This window comes from Sinocyclocheilus rhinocerous, unplaced genomic scaffold (assembly GCF_001515625.1).
Source record: "Sinocyclocheilus rhinocerous isolate Xijiao unplaced genomic scaffold, SAMN03320098_v1.1 scaffold257, whole genome shotgun sequence".
Taxonomy (NCBI): Eukaryota; Metazoa; Chordata; class Actinopteri; order Cypriniformes; family Cyprinidae; genus Sinocyclocheilus; species Sinocyclocheilus rhinocerous.
In genome coordinates this window covers 1,670,243-1,687,982 of record NW_015634026.1, presented here as the reverse complement: position 1 = coordinate 1,687,982, position 17,740 = coordinate 1,670,243, and the positions used below count along the sequence as shown (strand labels likewise).

At 37.4% G+C, this 17,740-nt stretch overlaps 2 protein-coding genes across 3 annotated transcripts; both read right to left on the bottom strand.

Moving 5' to 3' along the window:
* Positions 1 to 2,133: 2,133 nt before the first annotated feature.
* LOC107745200 (chymotrypsin-like protease CTRL-1) lies at positions 2,134 to 8,917 on the bottom strand. Of its 2 annotated transcripts, none has more exons than XM_016559052.1 (7): positions 8,452 to 8,512; positions 5,330 to 5,433; positions 5,102 to 5,181; positions 4,920 to 5,001; positions 2,663 to 2,843; positions 2,438 to 2,568; positions 2,134 to 2,346 (listed from the first exon to the last, which is right to left on the bottom strand). In XM_016559052.1, exons 1-7 carry the CDS (start codon positions 8,495 to 8,497, stop codon positions 2,185 to 2,187), a joined length of 786 nt encoding a protein of 261 aa, XP_016414538.1. In that variant the 5' UTR covers positions 8,498 to 8,512; the 3' UTR covers positions 2,134 to 2,184. The 2 variants fall into 2 exon arrangements, with proteins under 2 accessions (XP_016414538.1, XP_016414537.1); XM_016559051.1 differs by lacking the exons at positions 2,134 to 2,346; positions 2,438 to 2,568; positions 2,663 to 2,843; ... (1 more) ...; positions 5,102 to 5,181; positions 5,330 to 5,433 and adding exons at positions 6,312 to 6,719; positions 6,863 to 6,993; positions 7,121 to 7,304; ... (1 more) ...; positions 7,980 to 8,059; positions 8,164 to 8,348 and having other exon boundaries at positions 8,452 to 8,917.
* A 12-nt stretch (positions 8,918 to 8,929) lies between these two features.
* On the bottom strand, positions 8,930 to 16,229 carry hsc70 (heat shock cognate 70). The gene is made up of 9 exons (XM_016559050.1): positions 16,072 to 16,229; positions 13,613 to 13,822; positions 13,254 to 13,459; positions 12,024 to 12,176; positions 11,265 to 11,820; positions 10,924 to 11,126; positions 10,325 to 10,523; positions 9,972 to 10,204; positions 8,930 to 9,514 (listed from the first exon to the last, which is right to left on the bottom strand). Exons 2-9 carry the CDS (start codon positions 13,815 to 13,817, stop codon positions 9,326 to 9,328), a joined length of 1,944 nt encoding a protein of 647 aa, XP_016414536.1. The 5' UTR covers positions 13,818 to 13,822; positions 16,072 to 16,229; the 3' UTR covers positions 8,930 to 9,325.
* Between the last annotated feature and the right edge of the window lie 1,511 nt (positions 16,230 to 17,740).

Sequence of the window (17,740 nt, the reverse complement as noted above, 5' to 3'; positions counted from 1 at the left end):
GGGGGGGGGGGTCCTGTCCTCCCCAACCCCCCTTGGGTTTCCGCCGATGTATATAATCACCAGCCACTTTATTGCACCTAGTATCAGGTTAGACCTCTTTTTGCCTTCAGAACTTTCTGCCTTCATTTTTCATTAAAAAATGCTCAGGGGGAACTAACAGGCCCAAAGTGTACCAAGAAAATTTCTCCGCACCATTACACCACCACCAACAGCCTGGACCATTGATCCAAGACATGATGGATCTATGCTTTCATGCTGTCTACCCCAGCAGAAATCGAGACTTATCAGACCAGGCAACCTTTTTCCAATCTGCTATTGTCCAATTTTAGTGAAACTGTGCAAACTAGCCTCAGTTTCCTGTGCTTAGCTGACAGGAGTGGTACCCAGGGTGGTCTTATGCTGCTGTAGCCCATTAACTTGTTTGATGCGTTTATGCATTCAGAGATGCTCTTCTTCATACTTCGTTTGTAACAAGTAGTTAGTTGAATTACTGTTGCCTTTCTTTCAGAAAACCAGTCTGGCCATTCTCCTCTGACCCTCTGGTGTCAACAAGGCATTTTCACACACAGAACCGCCACTCACTACATATTTTCTTTTTTTTTCTGAACCATTTTCTATAAACCCTAAAGATGGTTGTTTGTGAAAATCCCTGTAGATCAGCAGTTTCTGAAACACTCAGACCAGCCCATCCGGCACCAACAACCATGCCATGTTCAGATGATTGGTATGTTCCACTTGTACTCAGAAGTGGGAAATTCTGAGTTCCTTGTAGGAACTTGCAACTGGAGTTCCGGCACGGAATGTAGGAGGAATCGCAAAAACTCCAACTTCAGAATCCAATATGGCTGCACAGTGCATCAAAAGAAGAGAAACAGTAGTAATACATTGTTTATTAGCATTTATGTTTATCTGTGTCTCAATAAACGCAGTGGTGCACACAGTACTATCCAACCTCTATTTGTGGACATGATACTATGGCGATATCTGTGCAAAATACCACTTTGTATGTGTTTTTAATTGACTGGTATTGCTAAAAATGGATGTGTCCATCTTGGTTTTATGATTTCTCTACTGGAACACGGTCCACTTGGGTGTGACAAAATTCCCAGCTCGGACATTCGACTTAAGCCCTATTTGGACAGGACTAGTTTTACAGGGGGTCGTTAATCAAATATAAAACATTTTTAAATGCATCATGCCTGGCCTGACTGCAGATGTGTCAGATATCATTGGTTCTTTCTGGTGATGTCATGGCAAACATCAAACCTGGCATGACACATCTTGCTGTCTCTGAACTGAATGCAATAACTTAATCAAAAGGGAAGCTATGTAGAGAGAAAATAAATAAATAAATATATATATAGGCATGTTCCTCTTATCAGTGTGACATTTGTTTTCTGCACAGTCCTGTGGTCTCAGAACTTATGGTTAAAATATCACGTAACAACAGAAACGCAGTTGGCCGGCAGTGACTCCTAAAATGTAAAGAAGTTTAAACACCTATTTATGAAGATCACTTTAGAACTGATACCTTAGCAGTAAATCAGACAGAACTGGAACCACAATCATTGCAAAATGATTGAAATCCATGAAAATATCAAGCAAACCGTTCAACACTGATAATGATAAGAAATGTTTCTTGAGCAGCAATTCAGCATATTAGAATGATTTATGAAGGATGACGTGACACTGAAGACTGGAGTAATGATGCTAAAAATTCAGCTTTGCCATCACAGGAATAAATTATATTTTAAAATAAACTAAAATAGAAAAACATTATTTTACATTATTCTAATATTTCAAATGATCACAGTTTTTTTTTATCAAATAAATGCAGCCTTAAGACTTCTTTCAAAAACATTAAAACCTTGCCGACCCCAAACTTTTGAAGAGTAATGTATATCGTTATCAATTGCATGCATTTTCTGTCATTTAATCAATGCCAGTTTTAGTTGTTTATTACCCTGTCTGTTAACAACACTTTTTGTTTTGGTCATGGTTCCTGGAAACGGTCTTACATCACCATAACCACATGTTACTATAATTTTTTTTTACATTAACTCATACATATATAACACCTTTAAACTGTTTTATTTTAATTGCTTGAGTCATTAAACATCTTTAGAATGTGTGTGTGTTTTCTTTTAGTATTTTTATTGGCATTATGTTCAGAGAGTCGAAACTCTAGTTGTAGGCGACAGTCTGGTCAATCCATTGGCGGAGATAAGACACGCGGGCGTAGACGGCTGGGGCGCGAACATTGCAGTCGGTGCTGCCCCAGGACACGATGCCCACCTGATACCAAACACCTGTGCTCTCACACACCAGAGGACCACCAGAATCACCCTGTAGTTGACAGACGAACCCATAGACACATCAGGACTAAATAATCACTGTATATATGCATAAAAATATAAAGGTATCTGTCTTCACATACCTGGCAAGAGGAGACACCGGAGGCTCCAGCGCAGATCATAGCATCTGTGATTCTGCTCTGACCCCAGTATTGCTTGCACTGAGCAGGACTCATAAGGGGCAGCGCGGTCTGCTGCAGGATATTAGGACTTGCTGTAAAAACAAAGCAAACCGAAGAAAATCAAACCACTTTGTGTCATTTTAGAAGTCATTTGAATGTTTTGAATGATGATGATGATGAATTTACAGGTGGTTCCAGTTCTGCCCCATCCAGTGGTGACGCAAAGAGTGCCAGAGGGGATGCTGGCGTTGGAGGAAGCCAGACACACAGGAGAGATACGGGACGTCAGCTGGGCTGGAGAGGACAGTTTCAGCAGAGTGATGTCATTGTTGAAGGTATTCCCATTGTAGTAAGGGTGGGTGATAGCCTACGGTGGGAGGAAGATTGACTGTTACTTCATAGGTTTTAGTCATAGTAGATGGTCTGTTTAATTTGATGATTAAATATTATATTTAAAGGTTTTGAGGAAAAGATAGACAAGCTGTTCAGTAGGGTTGTTTCTTAATGTTCAAAATTTCGGAGTTGGTAAGATTTTTAAATATAAATCTCTAATGCTCACCAAGGCTGCATTTATTTGATCAGAAATACAGTAAAACAGTAATATCGGGAAATATTATTACAATTTAAAATAACTATGTTCTATTGTAATATATTTTAAAATGTAATTCATTCCTGTGATGACAAAGCTGAATTTTCAGCATCATTACTCCAGTCTTCAGTGTCACATGATCCTTCATAAATCATTCTAATATGCTGATTTGGTTAGAGAAAAACGTACTGCGCCATGGTACAACAGTAATACCCATTCTCTCAAGAAAGAAACTCGTAGTCTTGAGTGCAAATGGAGAAAAACTAACTTGGAAGTTTTTAGAATTGCGTGGAAAAACAGTATGTCCAGCTATAGACAGGCTCTTAAAGCTGCCAGGGCCGAGCATATCCATAAACTCATAGAAAATAACCAAAACAATCCAAGGTTTTTATTTAGCACAGTGGCTAGATTAACAAATAACCAGACGCCACCCGATCTAAATATTCCCTCACAGTTTAATAGTAATGACTTTATGAATTTCTTCACTGATAAAATAGATAACATCAGAAATACAATAACAAATGTAGATTCTACAGCGTATAATACTTCAGCTTCATTCATCGCACCAAAAGATAAACTTCAGTGCTTTACAATTATAGGACAGGAAGAGCTAAATAAACTTATCACTGCATCTAAACCAACAGATCCTGTACCGACTAAATTACTGAAAGAGTTGTTACCTGTAGCAGAAGAACCGAGATAACTCGTCGTTATCTTTAGGTCACGTCCCAAAACCATTCAAGCTGGCGGTTATTAAGCCTCTTATTAAGAAACCACAACTAGATCCTAGTGAACTGGCAAATTACAGACCCATTTCAAATCTTCCTTTTATGTCTAAAATTTTTGAAAAAGTTGTTATTACTTGCCTATAAGGCCCTTAATTGGTTAGCTCCTGCGTACCTAACTAGTCTTCTACCACGCTACAATCCATCACGCTCCCTAAGGTCGCAAAACTCTGGACTTTTGGTAGTACCTAGGATAGCAAAGTCCACTAAAGGAGGCAGAGCTTTTTCGCATTTGGTTCCCAAACTCTGGAATAACCTTCCTTCGTACATTTCTGCCGTATGTACATTAACTGACAGTCACCACTGATAAGCTACCACTAAATATTGTAGAAACTTAATTGGCTGTAAAGTTGCTTTGCAACGATTTGTATTGTGAAAAGCGCTATACAAATAAACTTGAATTGAATTGAATTGAATTGATTTGCTGCTCAAGTAACATTTCTTCTTATTATCAATGTTGAAAACAGTTGTGCTACTTAATATTTTTTGTGAAAAATTATTCTACGATGAATAGAAAGTTCAAAAGAATGGCATTTATTTAAAATAAAATATTTTGTAACATTATAAATATCTTTACTGTCACTTTTAATCAACTGCTGAGTAAAAATATTCATTTTACTGACCCCAAACTTTTGAATGCTACTATAATTGTTATACAAATCTAATAAACCCAAAATATTAGTGAGCTCAAACATATAGACACAATGGCCTTTAAAGTTTTCTTATTAACTAAAACCTCGCTTTTTTTTTTTTCATAGAGACTTAAGTGATATCTGTCAGGCAGTATAGGGACAATTACTTACAATCTTAAAGGACATTTACAGAAACATAAAAAATCTAAGACATGACGCAATGGCTTAAGGAGTCTGTTTGACGCAAGTATTTGTAAGATCCCATCATGTCTGCTGGTTCTGAGAAGTAAGCAAGCGATATTTTTAACTGAGGCAGAATGACAAAACCCTGTGGCTCTTGAGGTAATGCCAAAGATATCATAAAACCACAGCAATGTTATCAGCAGACAGTGACTCAAAGTAAAGGGATGCTGAGCTGATATCATTAAAGCTTATACCTTGGCGATACTCATGACTTGAACGGGCTCAGCGCTGGAGCCGCGGTCATGCTCTCCAAGAATAACATAGTGATATCCAGCCCTAGGGTAGGAGGAATAAACAGGAAAAGTTGAAAATAGAAGCACGTTAAAGAATCAGGCAGAGTATGTTAATGAAGTAAAACCGTATCAAACATTCTTACCTGACCCCACAGTGGGCAGCAGTGACCACCCAGTACTGGTTGATCAGGGATCCTCCGCAGAAATGGAAGCCATTGGATTGCTGGTTCATGCATTATTAAATATTAATGATATAACTTTGGGTATGATGAACACATTGTTGGTAATATTAAATTTTACATGCATCTCAACTTATACATATTAAATTATAAAGAACCTTAAAAAGTATAATTAAAACTAATAACAGTTACCTGGAGAGAGACCTGCCAGGGCCAGGAACCAGACACTGCATTCTCTCCATTAACAATTTTGTTGTAGCCGCTGATTACTGGCTTAATGGCAGGCACTCCACAACCTATACAAGTACATGCAAAAACATGCAATTATGGGTTATTAATCAGTTCTTGATCACTTTTTAGTTTGATTATAATAATGTATTCTGAACCTCAGAAAGTCCTCTGATTTAAAAAAAAATAATAAAAAAAAATAAATAAATATACATACAGTATATATAGCAGTGTATTATATATATATATATATATATATAAAATACAATATATATAAAAATATTCAAAAAAAAAAAAAAAAAAAAAGATTTAAGATCTTTCCTCCTTTCTTATATGCTAAATCATTTTTAAATGCTTTTTGTTTATTGTGCAGGATGTTTTGTGGTTGTTTAACACCATAAAACAATGTGAAAAGATGTTTAACCACTGACACTGTGGATTCTAGGAAAATGTCTAGGTTACGAAGTGTTACTCACTTTAACGCTGACACCATGGGAATACACATAATCTGCACAGGTTTTGTATTGGAACCATGATCATGCTCTACATACAAGGACAACACAGCAAGCAGACAAGTATATAATGTCTTTTCTCAATCAATGCAAACATATGAATAGCTTTTCAAAAAGCACTGGAAATGTACAGAAGTGCATAAACACACGACTTAACAAGCTCTTTTAGACTTAACAAGTTTTAGTTGGATTTGATCCTGAGAAATTAATTTAACACACGATGTACTTTTAACATAAAACCTAGCACTAGATTAGGGAACCGATGTTATACATCTACTAAAAATCATTCAAGTCATTCCAAAATGGTGAAAAGTCTAGCACCATTTGTTTGCAGATGCCACTTAGTTTGATTTCTTCCAGTGAACCCAAATGAGTGTGCTAGTGCATTGTACCAAACAGTCAAGGCATACCAGGAAAACCCAAAATGCTTTATTTAATATTTATTCAGCCATAAGTATGTATGCATACATAAGTTCAGCACAATCAATAGGTAATTAAAATGAAACATTGTGGATAAATAAGTTATAAAGTGCTTTTAATAATTCTGTTGGCATTATGTCATGAGTTATTTTCATAGCAGTAACAGTGTTATGAAGACACAATTTTATCACTGGACTAATGAATAAATATTCAGACAAAAAAAAAAAAAAACTGTGAGGCATGAGACTTAAGCTGGTGCTCTAGCTGAATCTAATAATTTCATTGATCCATTGGCGAAAGTAAGAGACACGGGTGTAGACTACTGGACGGTCAGTGCTGCAGGATTCGTGGCCCCAGGAAACGATGCCCACTTGGTACCAAACACCTGAACTCTCACACATCAGAGGACCACCAGAATCACCCTGCAGTGGACACACAGACATCAGTGATCAACATTGTGAGTTTGGACCCTTTTATACTGTCTTTGAGCTGCTATTCCACATATTTTAATTAATTTAGTTTGATTGTTTTTTTTATTAAAAGCTTGTGTGTAATATCTTTATACCTGACAAGATGAGGCTCCAGAGGCTCCAGCACAGATCATGGCATCTGTTATACTGATCCTATGCCAAAACTGCCTACACTGAGCTTGACTCACTATTGGCACAGTGGCCTCCTGCAGAATTCGAGGATTTGCTAAAAGCAAAAGAATAATGTGAGATAATAAGTGTCTGAATGGTTGAGCAGTTTATCTAGTAAATCCAGGAGTTATAGGTATTGAAAGTGTTCTGTTGTATGTAGGTAATAAGAATTGCAGACTTACAGACAGTTTCAGTTGCGCCCCAGCCAGTGGTGACACAAAGAGTCCCAGGGCGGATGCTGGTTAAGGAGCTCGACAGACATATAGGAGAGATACGGGACGTCATCTGTACTGGACTGGACAATTTCAGTAGTGCAACATCATTGTTGTACTTGGTCTGTTTTTTGTAGTCAGGATGGGTGATGACCTGTAAGTGAAATGAGCAAGATTTTTTTTGTATTAATTAATTTATTCAAATACTTTGAATAAATTAATACACTCAAATACACACAAAAGTGACAGTAAAGACAATAATACTGTTACAAAAGGTTTTTGTTTTGAATAAATGCTGTTATTTTGAACTTTCTATTCATCAATGAATTATGAAAAAATGCATCACAGTTTCCAGAAAAAAAATATTAAGTAGCACAATTGTTTTTCAACACTGATAATAAAAAATGTTAGAATGATTTCTGGATCATGGATCAAGGATCATGTAACACTGAAGACTGGAGTAATGGCTGCTGAAAAGTCATCTTTGCCATCACAGGAATCATTTAGACTTTAAAATATATTAAAATAGAAAACGGTTATTTTAAATTGAAATAATATTTCACAAAATTACTGTTTTTATTTGATTAAATAAATGTAGCTTTGAAGAGACTTCTGTCAAAAACATGAAAAAAAAAAAAAACTTCCCCAATGAAGATGATACCTTGGAAATTTTCTTGACTTGAATATCTTCATTATTGGAACCACGGTCATACTGTCCAAGGACCACATAGTCATTTCTAGGCCTAGAAAGAAAAGTCTAAAACCTTAAATACATGGATGAAATGGATAGATAGATAGATAGATAGATAGATAGATAGATAGTTCTTACTGAACTGAACAGTGGGCAGCAGTGAGGATCCAGTTTTTGCTGATCAGGGTACCACCACAGAATTGCTGACCTCTGGATGTCTGGATCAAATATAAAGAATTTCATGAGTTCATCGTTATGCAGAGAATGAGGCCCATCACCACTATTATAAACAAATATTGTGTCTTTAAACTTATAACACTACCTGGATAGAGACCTGCCAGGGCCAAGAGTGTGCCTCGTTTCCATGAATAATACCTGCAGGACCTCCCCCAACTACATTTGGTACATTTGGCAGATCCCTAACACTTGATAGAGCTCGAGCAGCACTTATAGATCTTTTGTCAATTTCACCTGCCAGGTGACGCTCCATTTGACGCACCCCACATCCTATTACCATAGTTCATAAAAAAACAAATGAGAAAAGTATCACAATAACATATACGATAAAACACACACACACACACGGATATTTATTCTCATAAAAACTCACCCAGAGTGGAAGCAACCAAAGCCAAGAAGCTAATGATCCAGATCATGTTGTACACAAGCACCTAATGTGTTGCTGTTGTTCCCATTAGGTCTCTCTCCATGCTTTATATTCTCTCTAGCATCTGTTAAATTTCGCAATTCATACAGGTGCTTCCGTGCAGTTAGGAGGAGCTCAGGAATGTTTGCATTTGTCATATGAGTAGAACAATAAAAAAATGCCATTATTCTTTTCCTCACGTGCCAGACTGTAATAGGTGGGTCAGCCAAAAACAAAAACAAAAGGGATATCGCCTACCTTTCTGTGAAAACAAACACTTTTTCTTTCTAATTACCTTTCTTTCTCCATGAATGCATTCAACTGCAGGTATTAGAGTGTTGCATATAAAGCAGGCTGTTCTGAAATGTTCTGAAAATTTCTAACAGACCTTTACATTCCTTCTAGCATGAAATGAGAAATGAGAAAACATGAGTCAAGATATTGAGTAAATACTATGCTTTATTTTTATTTGAGTCATACAGGAAACACTGAATAATGAATAATGAATAATGAGTATAACAGCTAACTGAACAAGTTACAAGGCCTCACCTCAGCTAGGTATTGTTAAGCTGTAATTATAGCATGGCTAACCTTGTAACCATTAAATAATAGCTTACTGATAGAATTACAGATCTGGAAACATGATGCTAAGTTCATATGCTAATGCTGTTTCGTAAGTGCCATATTGCTTTGGTCAAAAGCACAAGTTGGTCTCATCTGGCACATCTGACCAATGTGCGTTGATTAAAAAGCCTGTTTGAAATGCAGCAAGTTGACATAAATCAAATTTTGCATTGGTTTCTGTATATATGTGAGCATAAATGTTCTGGTGTCAAGTTTAGTCCACTTCCTCAATGGTAGGGCCAGAGGAGGAACCACTTCCTGCCCCTCCAGTAAAGCCCCCAGGCATTCCACCCGGCATTCCACCTGGCATGCCACCAGCTCCCTGATAGAGCTTGGTGATGATGGGGTTGCACACTTTTTCCAGCTCCTTCTGTTGGTGCTCATACTCATCCTTTTCTGCAGTCTGTGGCACAAGACATAAGAAGAACTGTCTTGGAAGATGCTCTTTGTTCTTTGAGGTGGCTCATTGCTTAATCCAGTGTTTGCCATCCCTTTTCCTGGAGGCATACCAACAGTATTTTCCAACTTTTCCTAATTCAACACACCTGATTCAACTCAGCTCATTAGTAGAGACTCCAAGACCAGAAATAGATGGGTCAGATAAAACAGACATGCCACATGTGTACTGTTGGTGTGCCTCCAGGAACAGGGTTGGAAAACACTGGCTTAATGATCTCTTTGTTTTTGGGTGAAACACTCTGCATGGCTACATAATCTGGTTTGACTACCTCAAGGTAAGAATATTAAATACAATTTCTTCAATGTCATAACCATACCTGAAAGGGATAGTCTTAATTCAATAAACAAGTGTAACCTGTAGATTGGCATGCAAGTAAATGCAGTTTACGGTTGTTACCTACCTGGTTTCTGTCCAACCAGGCTATGACCTCATTGCATTTGTCAATAATATTTTTTTTGTCCTCTGCACTGATCTTGTCCTTCAGCTTGTCATCCTCCACAGTGCTCTTCATGTTAAAGGCCAGCGACTCCAAAGTGTTCTTGGCAGTGACCTTCTCCTTCTGGGCTTCGTCCTCTGATCTGTATTGGTCAGCTTCCTGTACCATACGTTCAATTTCTTCCTTGCTCAAACGACCTAAAAGTAAAGATTAGTGAGAAACTCACTATGAAAAACAGAGACCATTTTTGATCTTCAGAATCAAGTCGATAAGTATAAAGTCAACTCTTTATTCAAAGTCAGGGCAAGTTATTTTACCTTTGTCATTGGTGATAGTGATCTTGTTCTCTTTGCCAGTGCTTTTGTCCACTGCGGACACATTGAGAATGCCATTGGCATCAATGTCGAATGTAACTTCAATTTGTGGCACACCACGAGGAGCAGGAGGGATGCCAATCAACTCAAATTTGCCAAGAAGGTTGTTATCCTTCGTCATTGCTCTCTCTCCCTCATATACCTAAGGGTAAGAAAAACAGGATCATTAAATCAGCCTCCAATTAGCTGAAATGCCTTAAGAGTTTCTGGGTGAATTTCTATCAACATCTCAGTTGTTTCAAATACATTCCTGAATAGTCCAGCATTGGTCGTTACCAGCATATGTGGTGTTTTGGACACCGTTTTTTTTGGTGCCCCTACCAGGCTTAACAAGCTTTCCTTGCAGACCTTCAACAAGCCTTTCTTGGTCAAGCAGTTCCATTCATTCATTATTATTTTTTACTGGTGAACAACATGACTATATAATGGTCCACCAGCTAGACGTGCACCAACCCAGCTTAGAAATGGAAATTCAAGCTGGTCTGAGAAGCAGGGGAAGAAGACCAGGAAAGTATGGGTCTATAACAACAACTTTCATTTACCTGGATCAGTACACCAGGCTGGTTGTCCGAGTAGGTGGTGAAAGTCTGGGTTTGCTTGGTGGGAATGGTGGTGTTCCTCTTAATTAACACAGTCATGACACCACCAGCTGTCTCAATGCCCAGAGAGAGAGGAGTGACATCCAGCAGCAAAAGGTCTTGGACGTTCTCTGATTTATCACCTGCTAAGATGGCTGCCTGGACAGCTGGTGAAATTTGAGGAAAGATTAGTATGTCATAAAGCAAAAGCAATTACTAATCCACGTAGAGTGGAAATTAAACCTCTTACCTAGGGTGACCATACGTGCCTGGGAAAATGGCACGTATGGTCACCCTACTCTTACCTGCTCCATAAGCTACTGCTTCATCAGGGTTGATGCTTTTGTTAAGATCCCGGCCGTTAAAGAAGTCCTGAAGCAGCTTTTGGATTTTGGGAATGCGAGTGGAGCCACCAACCAGCACAATGTCATGGATCTGCGCCTTGTCCATCTTGGCATCCCGCAGAGACTTTTCCACCGGCTCCAGTGTACCACGGAAAAGGTCGGCATTAAGCTCCTCAAAACGTGCTCTGGTGATGGAAGTGTAGAAGTCGGCACCTTCATACAGAGAGTCGATCTCAATGCTGGCCTGCGTACTGGAGGAAAGGGTGCGCTTGGCGCGCTCACATGCTGTCCGCAGGCGACGGACTGCACGTTTATTGCCAGTGATGTCTTTCTTGAACTTGCGTTTGAACTCTGCAATGAAGTGGTTGACCATTCGGTTGTCGAAGTCTTCACCACCCAGATGGGTGTCTCCGGCAGTAGCTTTGACTTCAAAAATGCCATCCTCAATTGTTAGGATAGACACGTCAAAGGTGCCGCCACCCAAATCGAAGATGAGGACATTGCGCTCAGCACCAACCTGTAGTGAATTGTGACCATAAAGCAGCAGTTTAACCCTTTAAACCTTACTGTGCTGAAAGTTAATCTGAGATGCTGGACAACAAAAACTAGATGCAACTTAATTGAACCATCATTACAAGCCAGTTTAGCAACCTCATATATTTAACTATTCCTATATAAACCACTGAACTAGGTAAAATATATCTTAGGATATCTCTAAACCTTTTTGTCCAATCCATATGCGATGGCAGCGGCCGTTGGCTCGTTGATAATGCGGAGGACGTTAAGGCCAGCAATGGTTCCAGCGTCCTTGGTGGCTTGGCGCTGAGAGTCATTAAAGTAAGCAGGCACTGTAATGACTGCATTTGACACTGGCTGAAACAACAAGATCAAATCCTCATTAGCATGATCCTGTTTAGCATATATAAAGTGTTCAAACAAGTTTTTAGTGGAGTATTTTTGTGATTATTAATGAAAGAGTCTTTGCATTAATTATGATTACTGTTCTTTTGTTCAAAAAAAATTTTGCTCATGAAGAAACAATACATGCTTTCAGGAACATTTCTTGTAAAAGACGCAAGTTTGGAAGCAGTACAGTTAAACAAGAGTCTTGCTGACACTAACGATTGAAATCAAGTTCACATACTTCCTGTAACCGTTGTTATCTCCAAATATCTCTCGTACAAAGTGGAGGTATAATTCTACACATAACGTGCACAAAACAAACTTCAGTGTGTATTAGAGATTTTTGAACATGAAACGTGTGTTACAGAATCAGATATTAATCTGTGGTGAATTTTAAAAACCACATTTTACTGCAGGCATCACTAAAAGATAAGATGTGTGAAGCTGTTTGCAGAACTTTGAACTTGTGCTCCAGAGAAATGTTAGTGTTCACCACAGTACGTGTGTTTCTCGGTTTTGGTTTGGCAAGTGTTAGCCTACCACAGTATGTGATAAAGGCTTTATATCCATTATAAATTACGCACAACTCTTTTCAGTTTGCATTTGTCAAAGTTCAGAGAAAGGCTTCAAATGTTGTAGTGCAAACAAATACGGCGGCCTAAATATATATATTTAGACCGCCGTATTTTTTTACAAAACTCATCGGTCTGAAAAAGCAAGGTGTGCTCTGATTGGCCGGCTATCCAGTGCGTTGTGGTTGGCCGAATAAAGGAAAAAATGAAATCGCATCATATGACCCCTTTAATAAACAGAGTACACAATAATTTCAGTATTTCCAGTATTCTATCACATCCTCATTCTGAACTCACATCACACTTTTTCTTGCAAAGTTAATGACTATGTGATCTAAAGGAAGATATGTGTTCTATTTCCTGTATGCTTGAATGCACGTTTTATGTAAAACAAATGGGCCTGAAAGGGTCCTAAAAATAAATGTAAAGTATTTAAAAGTGCTTATTTACAGTGCTTTTGCATAGTTTTATTCACCTTGCCCAGGTAAGCCTCAGAGATCTCCTTCATCTTAGTGAGGACCATAGAGGACACCTCTTCAGGGAAGAAGGACTTTATCTCTCCTTTGTACTCCACTTCCATCTTGGGCTTACTACCATCATTGATTACCTTAAAGGGCCAGTACTTCATGTCAGACTGAACCACGGGGTCATCAAAGCGTCGACCAATCAAGCGCTTGGCATCTGTTGAACCAATAAGGTAGAGATAGTCTCACTTGACTTTTAGTATTACAATTAAATTAACTACACTGCCATCTAATGGCGAACAGTATCATAAACAAGTGTTAATGTCAATCTTTCATTATTTTCTCCAAGAAAAAATATGAACTGCCTTACCAAACACCGTGTTGTTGGGGTTCATGGCTACTTGGTTCTTGGCTGCATCTCCGATCAGTCTTTCAGTGTCTGTGAAAGCGACATAGCTGGGGGTTGTTCTGTTCCCCTGGTCATTGGCGATGATCTCCACCTTACCATGCTGGAAGATTCCCACACAGGAGTAGGTGGTGCCCAAATCAATACCCACTGCTGGACCTTTTGACATCTTGCCTGGACCAGATGACCAACGGTGATTTTAGTTGTAGTATCAGTATTCACATTCTGATAGTATCCGAATGAATCATTTTTAACAGTTTTATTGATAATGACACGCAAAGAATGTTTACCTTCTTGTATAGGCCTATGTGAGCTTACAAATCACACCTTCAATGTGTATGTTATCTTTTTTATAAACAGTCCTACAGTATCAAGTCTGCTAAGAATAGCATCCAACAATGCAATTACACCACTGCATTCAAAGGTAATTTAAATTATTTAAAGTATTGTTTGCATAAATTATGCAACTTTTTAACAAAACATTCATTTTCAAGTAAGAAACGCTTATTTTAAGCTTAACAGTTGGACGAAGGAACTACAAATGGACTTTTCACACTTTAAATAGTTAACCCATTTTAGAACCCATTTAAAGAAATCCTAGGTTGTCTCGTTTTAAATTGCTCATAATTTAACACTTATTAACCATGTGTGTCTCTTTCACAATCTTTCACACTATACATTCCTAAACCGCGGGTTAACGCTCTTATTTGCGGCGTCATTGATTGGACTAAAGCAGCACATCATCTGTTTACATGACGGCCTTGTATATATTGTAATATCAAGTGTTTCCTGAATGAACCTTTCGGTATATAAAGGTAAGAAGAACAGTCTGTTGTGTTCTTCACTCCAGTTCATTTGACATATTTCTCCTTAAAGGCTAAAACGACTGTTTATACAACGCGCGGTACAATGTTGCCAAGTCCACTTTTACACTGTTGCCTCGGAATTATTATAATTTTTTTTTGTTTGCGGTTAAACTTTAATTTACCCCGGATTAAAAGCGGGGTTAAAACGACGATAACCTTGGGTTAAGTGCAGTGTAAAAAATATAAAAATATTATATTTTTAAAGAAATTATATTTTTTCTTATATATATAATTTTATTTTTTAGAGAATGAAAACTATTGCATATTCAACCTGAACAAAAATAATAGCTATCAGGATATCATATATCAGTAAAAAATATTAGTCAGTCTCTAAATAAAATTGGTGTAGACTGAATGGGGCACGTTTCCAGCTACATCCACATTTGTTCTGCAGTCATGCCACCCTAAGCTGTCAGCTGCTTTAGAAAGCACTAGATTGCCTGCTTGGATACATGCCATGACTGTGTGTAACAGCAACTGTGAAGCTCTGTCAGTGCACACTGCTTACTTAATAATTCTTACTAATCAATTGTTATAAGTCATTATAAAGACTGAACATGGTCTTCTTTACTTTTAATAAAACATTGTGAAATGCAAAACCAAGCAGGTCGGTATACAAGGGGGACCTGGAAGTTTTACTCCTTTGCAGAGCAAATCAAATGAAGGATTTTAGGGAAATCCTCAGAGGAGAAAAAACAGGCCTGACAAAGAAACAGGTTGTTTTTTAACAGAAAAGCTGCCGTCATGAGACAAGAGCACATTGGGGAAGTTAAGAGACACAAAGAATCTAGTGCTGCATGGGTCATGTGGCCTGCAAGATCCACATGATTTGCTGTGTCTGCATGTGTGGCAGATGTGAGGGGGCAAAATTAGTCTGTAGTTCTCTGAATAAGGGGCCACACATAAATATAGACAGATATAAATTGTACAGTTTTTTTATTACAAAACTAAAGCTTTAATTATAATAAATAATACTAAGTAAATATAATTAATTAATTGTCCAGCATCCTGGGATGCACCTAATGAAGTTTTTATGATATATTATTTAATTGCCAATAATTTTTTATCTCCCATATGACCTTTGTGTTATTTCATATAGTTTTGATTGCTTTACCATTATTCTAAAATGTGAAAAGGGCAATAATAAAGAACCAGTAGGTGTGTATAAACTTTAAACGGTGTCCTCCATGCATAAACGTTTTTCTCCTTCTAGCACAGGGGTTTTCAAATGCTTCCTGGCACTTCCCCAGAAAACTTTGGATATCTTCTTTATCCAATCGGATGTCAAGTTTCTAATAATAAACTTAAGTCACTGAAGTAAAATGTTTTTCTTCTGGGAATTCCTTCCTGGTGCCACACTTACCACATTGTAAGTTTAGTGTGGGATTTGGTCTAGAACACACAACATCTCTTATTTGTAACAGTTTGCACATCAGAACAAATGAAAAAAAAAAAAAAAAACATTCCAAAACTGTCAAAATCTGAAACAGACAGAAGCAGACACAACAAAATGCCCAGCCAGGCTGCTTGCAATCAAGCTTCAAAGAAAACGTTTACCTTCCTGTAAAAGTTGTACTTGAGAGGTAATGGATTGTAACGTGTGTCCTTTCCCTCAGCACGGGGTCTGCCCTCGGCCAAAGCCCTGCTAGAGCTTGTTCTGGTGCCTTTTGCACTCCTGCACTCCTGGACTCAAGAGGCAGAAGCCCTGGACTCCTGTGTGTATATAGCCACGGCGGCCGGAGAGATTCCAGCATGAAGTCACCTGACCTCACAGCGCAGAGAAAGTTCCAGGCTGCAGATCTCATGTGCTCCAGCCTTGCCAGCTAAACGTCTGCCATTCAGAGCAAGCACAGCGAGGTAACACCCAACTGCTAACACCAGCGCAGTGTTACAAAGAAGCACAGTGCAGTGTTTTTTTTTTTGCAGATTTAAGACTTTTAAGATCTTTTTGTGGTGCTTTTTGCCTCAAAATGCCCGGTAGTGCTGTAGCATGCTAGATAAACACATGCTCTCATGAGATAAGTTCACCAGACAGTGTTAAGCACTGAAACACTTATGAATAAGACATTCTTTAATCCAATCCAAGTTAATCCAAAACAGTGCTCTCAGTGTACGTGCATCTAACATTGTATATTATATTAGGCACTTAGCATAAAAATATTTAACAAATGGAGATTCTTAACCTTCAGAAAATGTTGGTAAGCAACCTTAGGGGGATGCATTAATTATTTTAAGAGCTGGTTTAGATTCTGTTTTTGCAACGTGTAAATAAGTTAAAAATTCTGATTTGTATGATTGTAACTATGTATTTATTATACATCAAAGTTTATCACAATTATTGGGTGACAGCCAGGGTTGTAATTTAATTGGCAATTTTAGCCTCAGTTAATTTATATAACTACATAAATATTTCTTATAAATGTAAACATATTTCTTTGAGAATTTCTAACGATAATTGTGGTATTTTATTAAAAAAAAAAAATTCAATTGAAGAGCAAAAGAGGTAGCCTAAATGAATTTATATAACTAAATAAATTAAATATTTTATATTTCCTAATTAAAGAAAAATATTTATTTGAGATTTTTTTTGAATATTAACTTTGGTGTATGATTAAAAAAAAAACATCAACATTGATTAGAAATATTGGCCAACACGGTTGCATATTTAGTCTAAATTAATTGATATATCTATATAAATAAATAAAAATAATAATATTATTATATATCTATATAAATTAATTGCATGTTTTATATTTTCTATTAAATAAAGAAAAATATTTATTTGAGAATTTTCTATATTTACAATAACCTGAGTAACAAGATCAATCCTAAACTTGGCAAATGCAGTCAAAAATGACATATTTGTAAAAATTAAATGGAATAAGACTATACTTGTCTTCCCACAATGCTTTAGAAAAGGCCCAGTCACTGTCACTGTGTGTCACAATTTTATGGAAAAAACAAATTATCAATAAATGAATAAATTATGTGGAAACAGGGTTTCTCGGCTAATACTAGGATTTAAGTTTTGTAATCAATTCGAGGAAAGAGCCATGCATCATATAGCTCAGCTTGAACAGTAAAAGTAATTATTTAGACAAAAGGGTACAAAAAGTCATATTCACATTTAAATTGCCACACTTTATTTCACAAAAACATTTAATAGAGCAGTAGACTCCATAGCAGTAGACAAGGCTAGCATGCATGAGTCTATTCTTTATGAAGT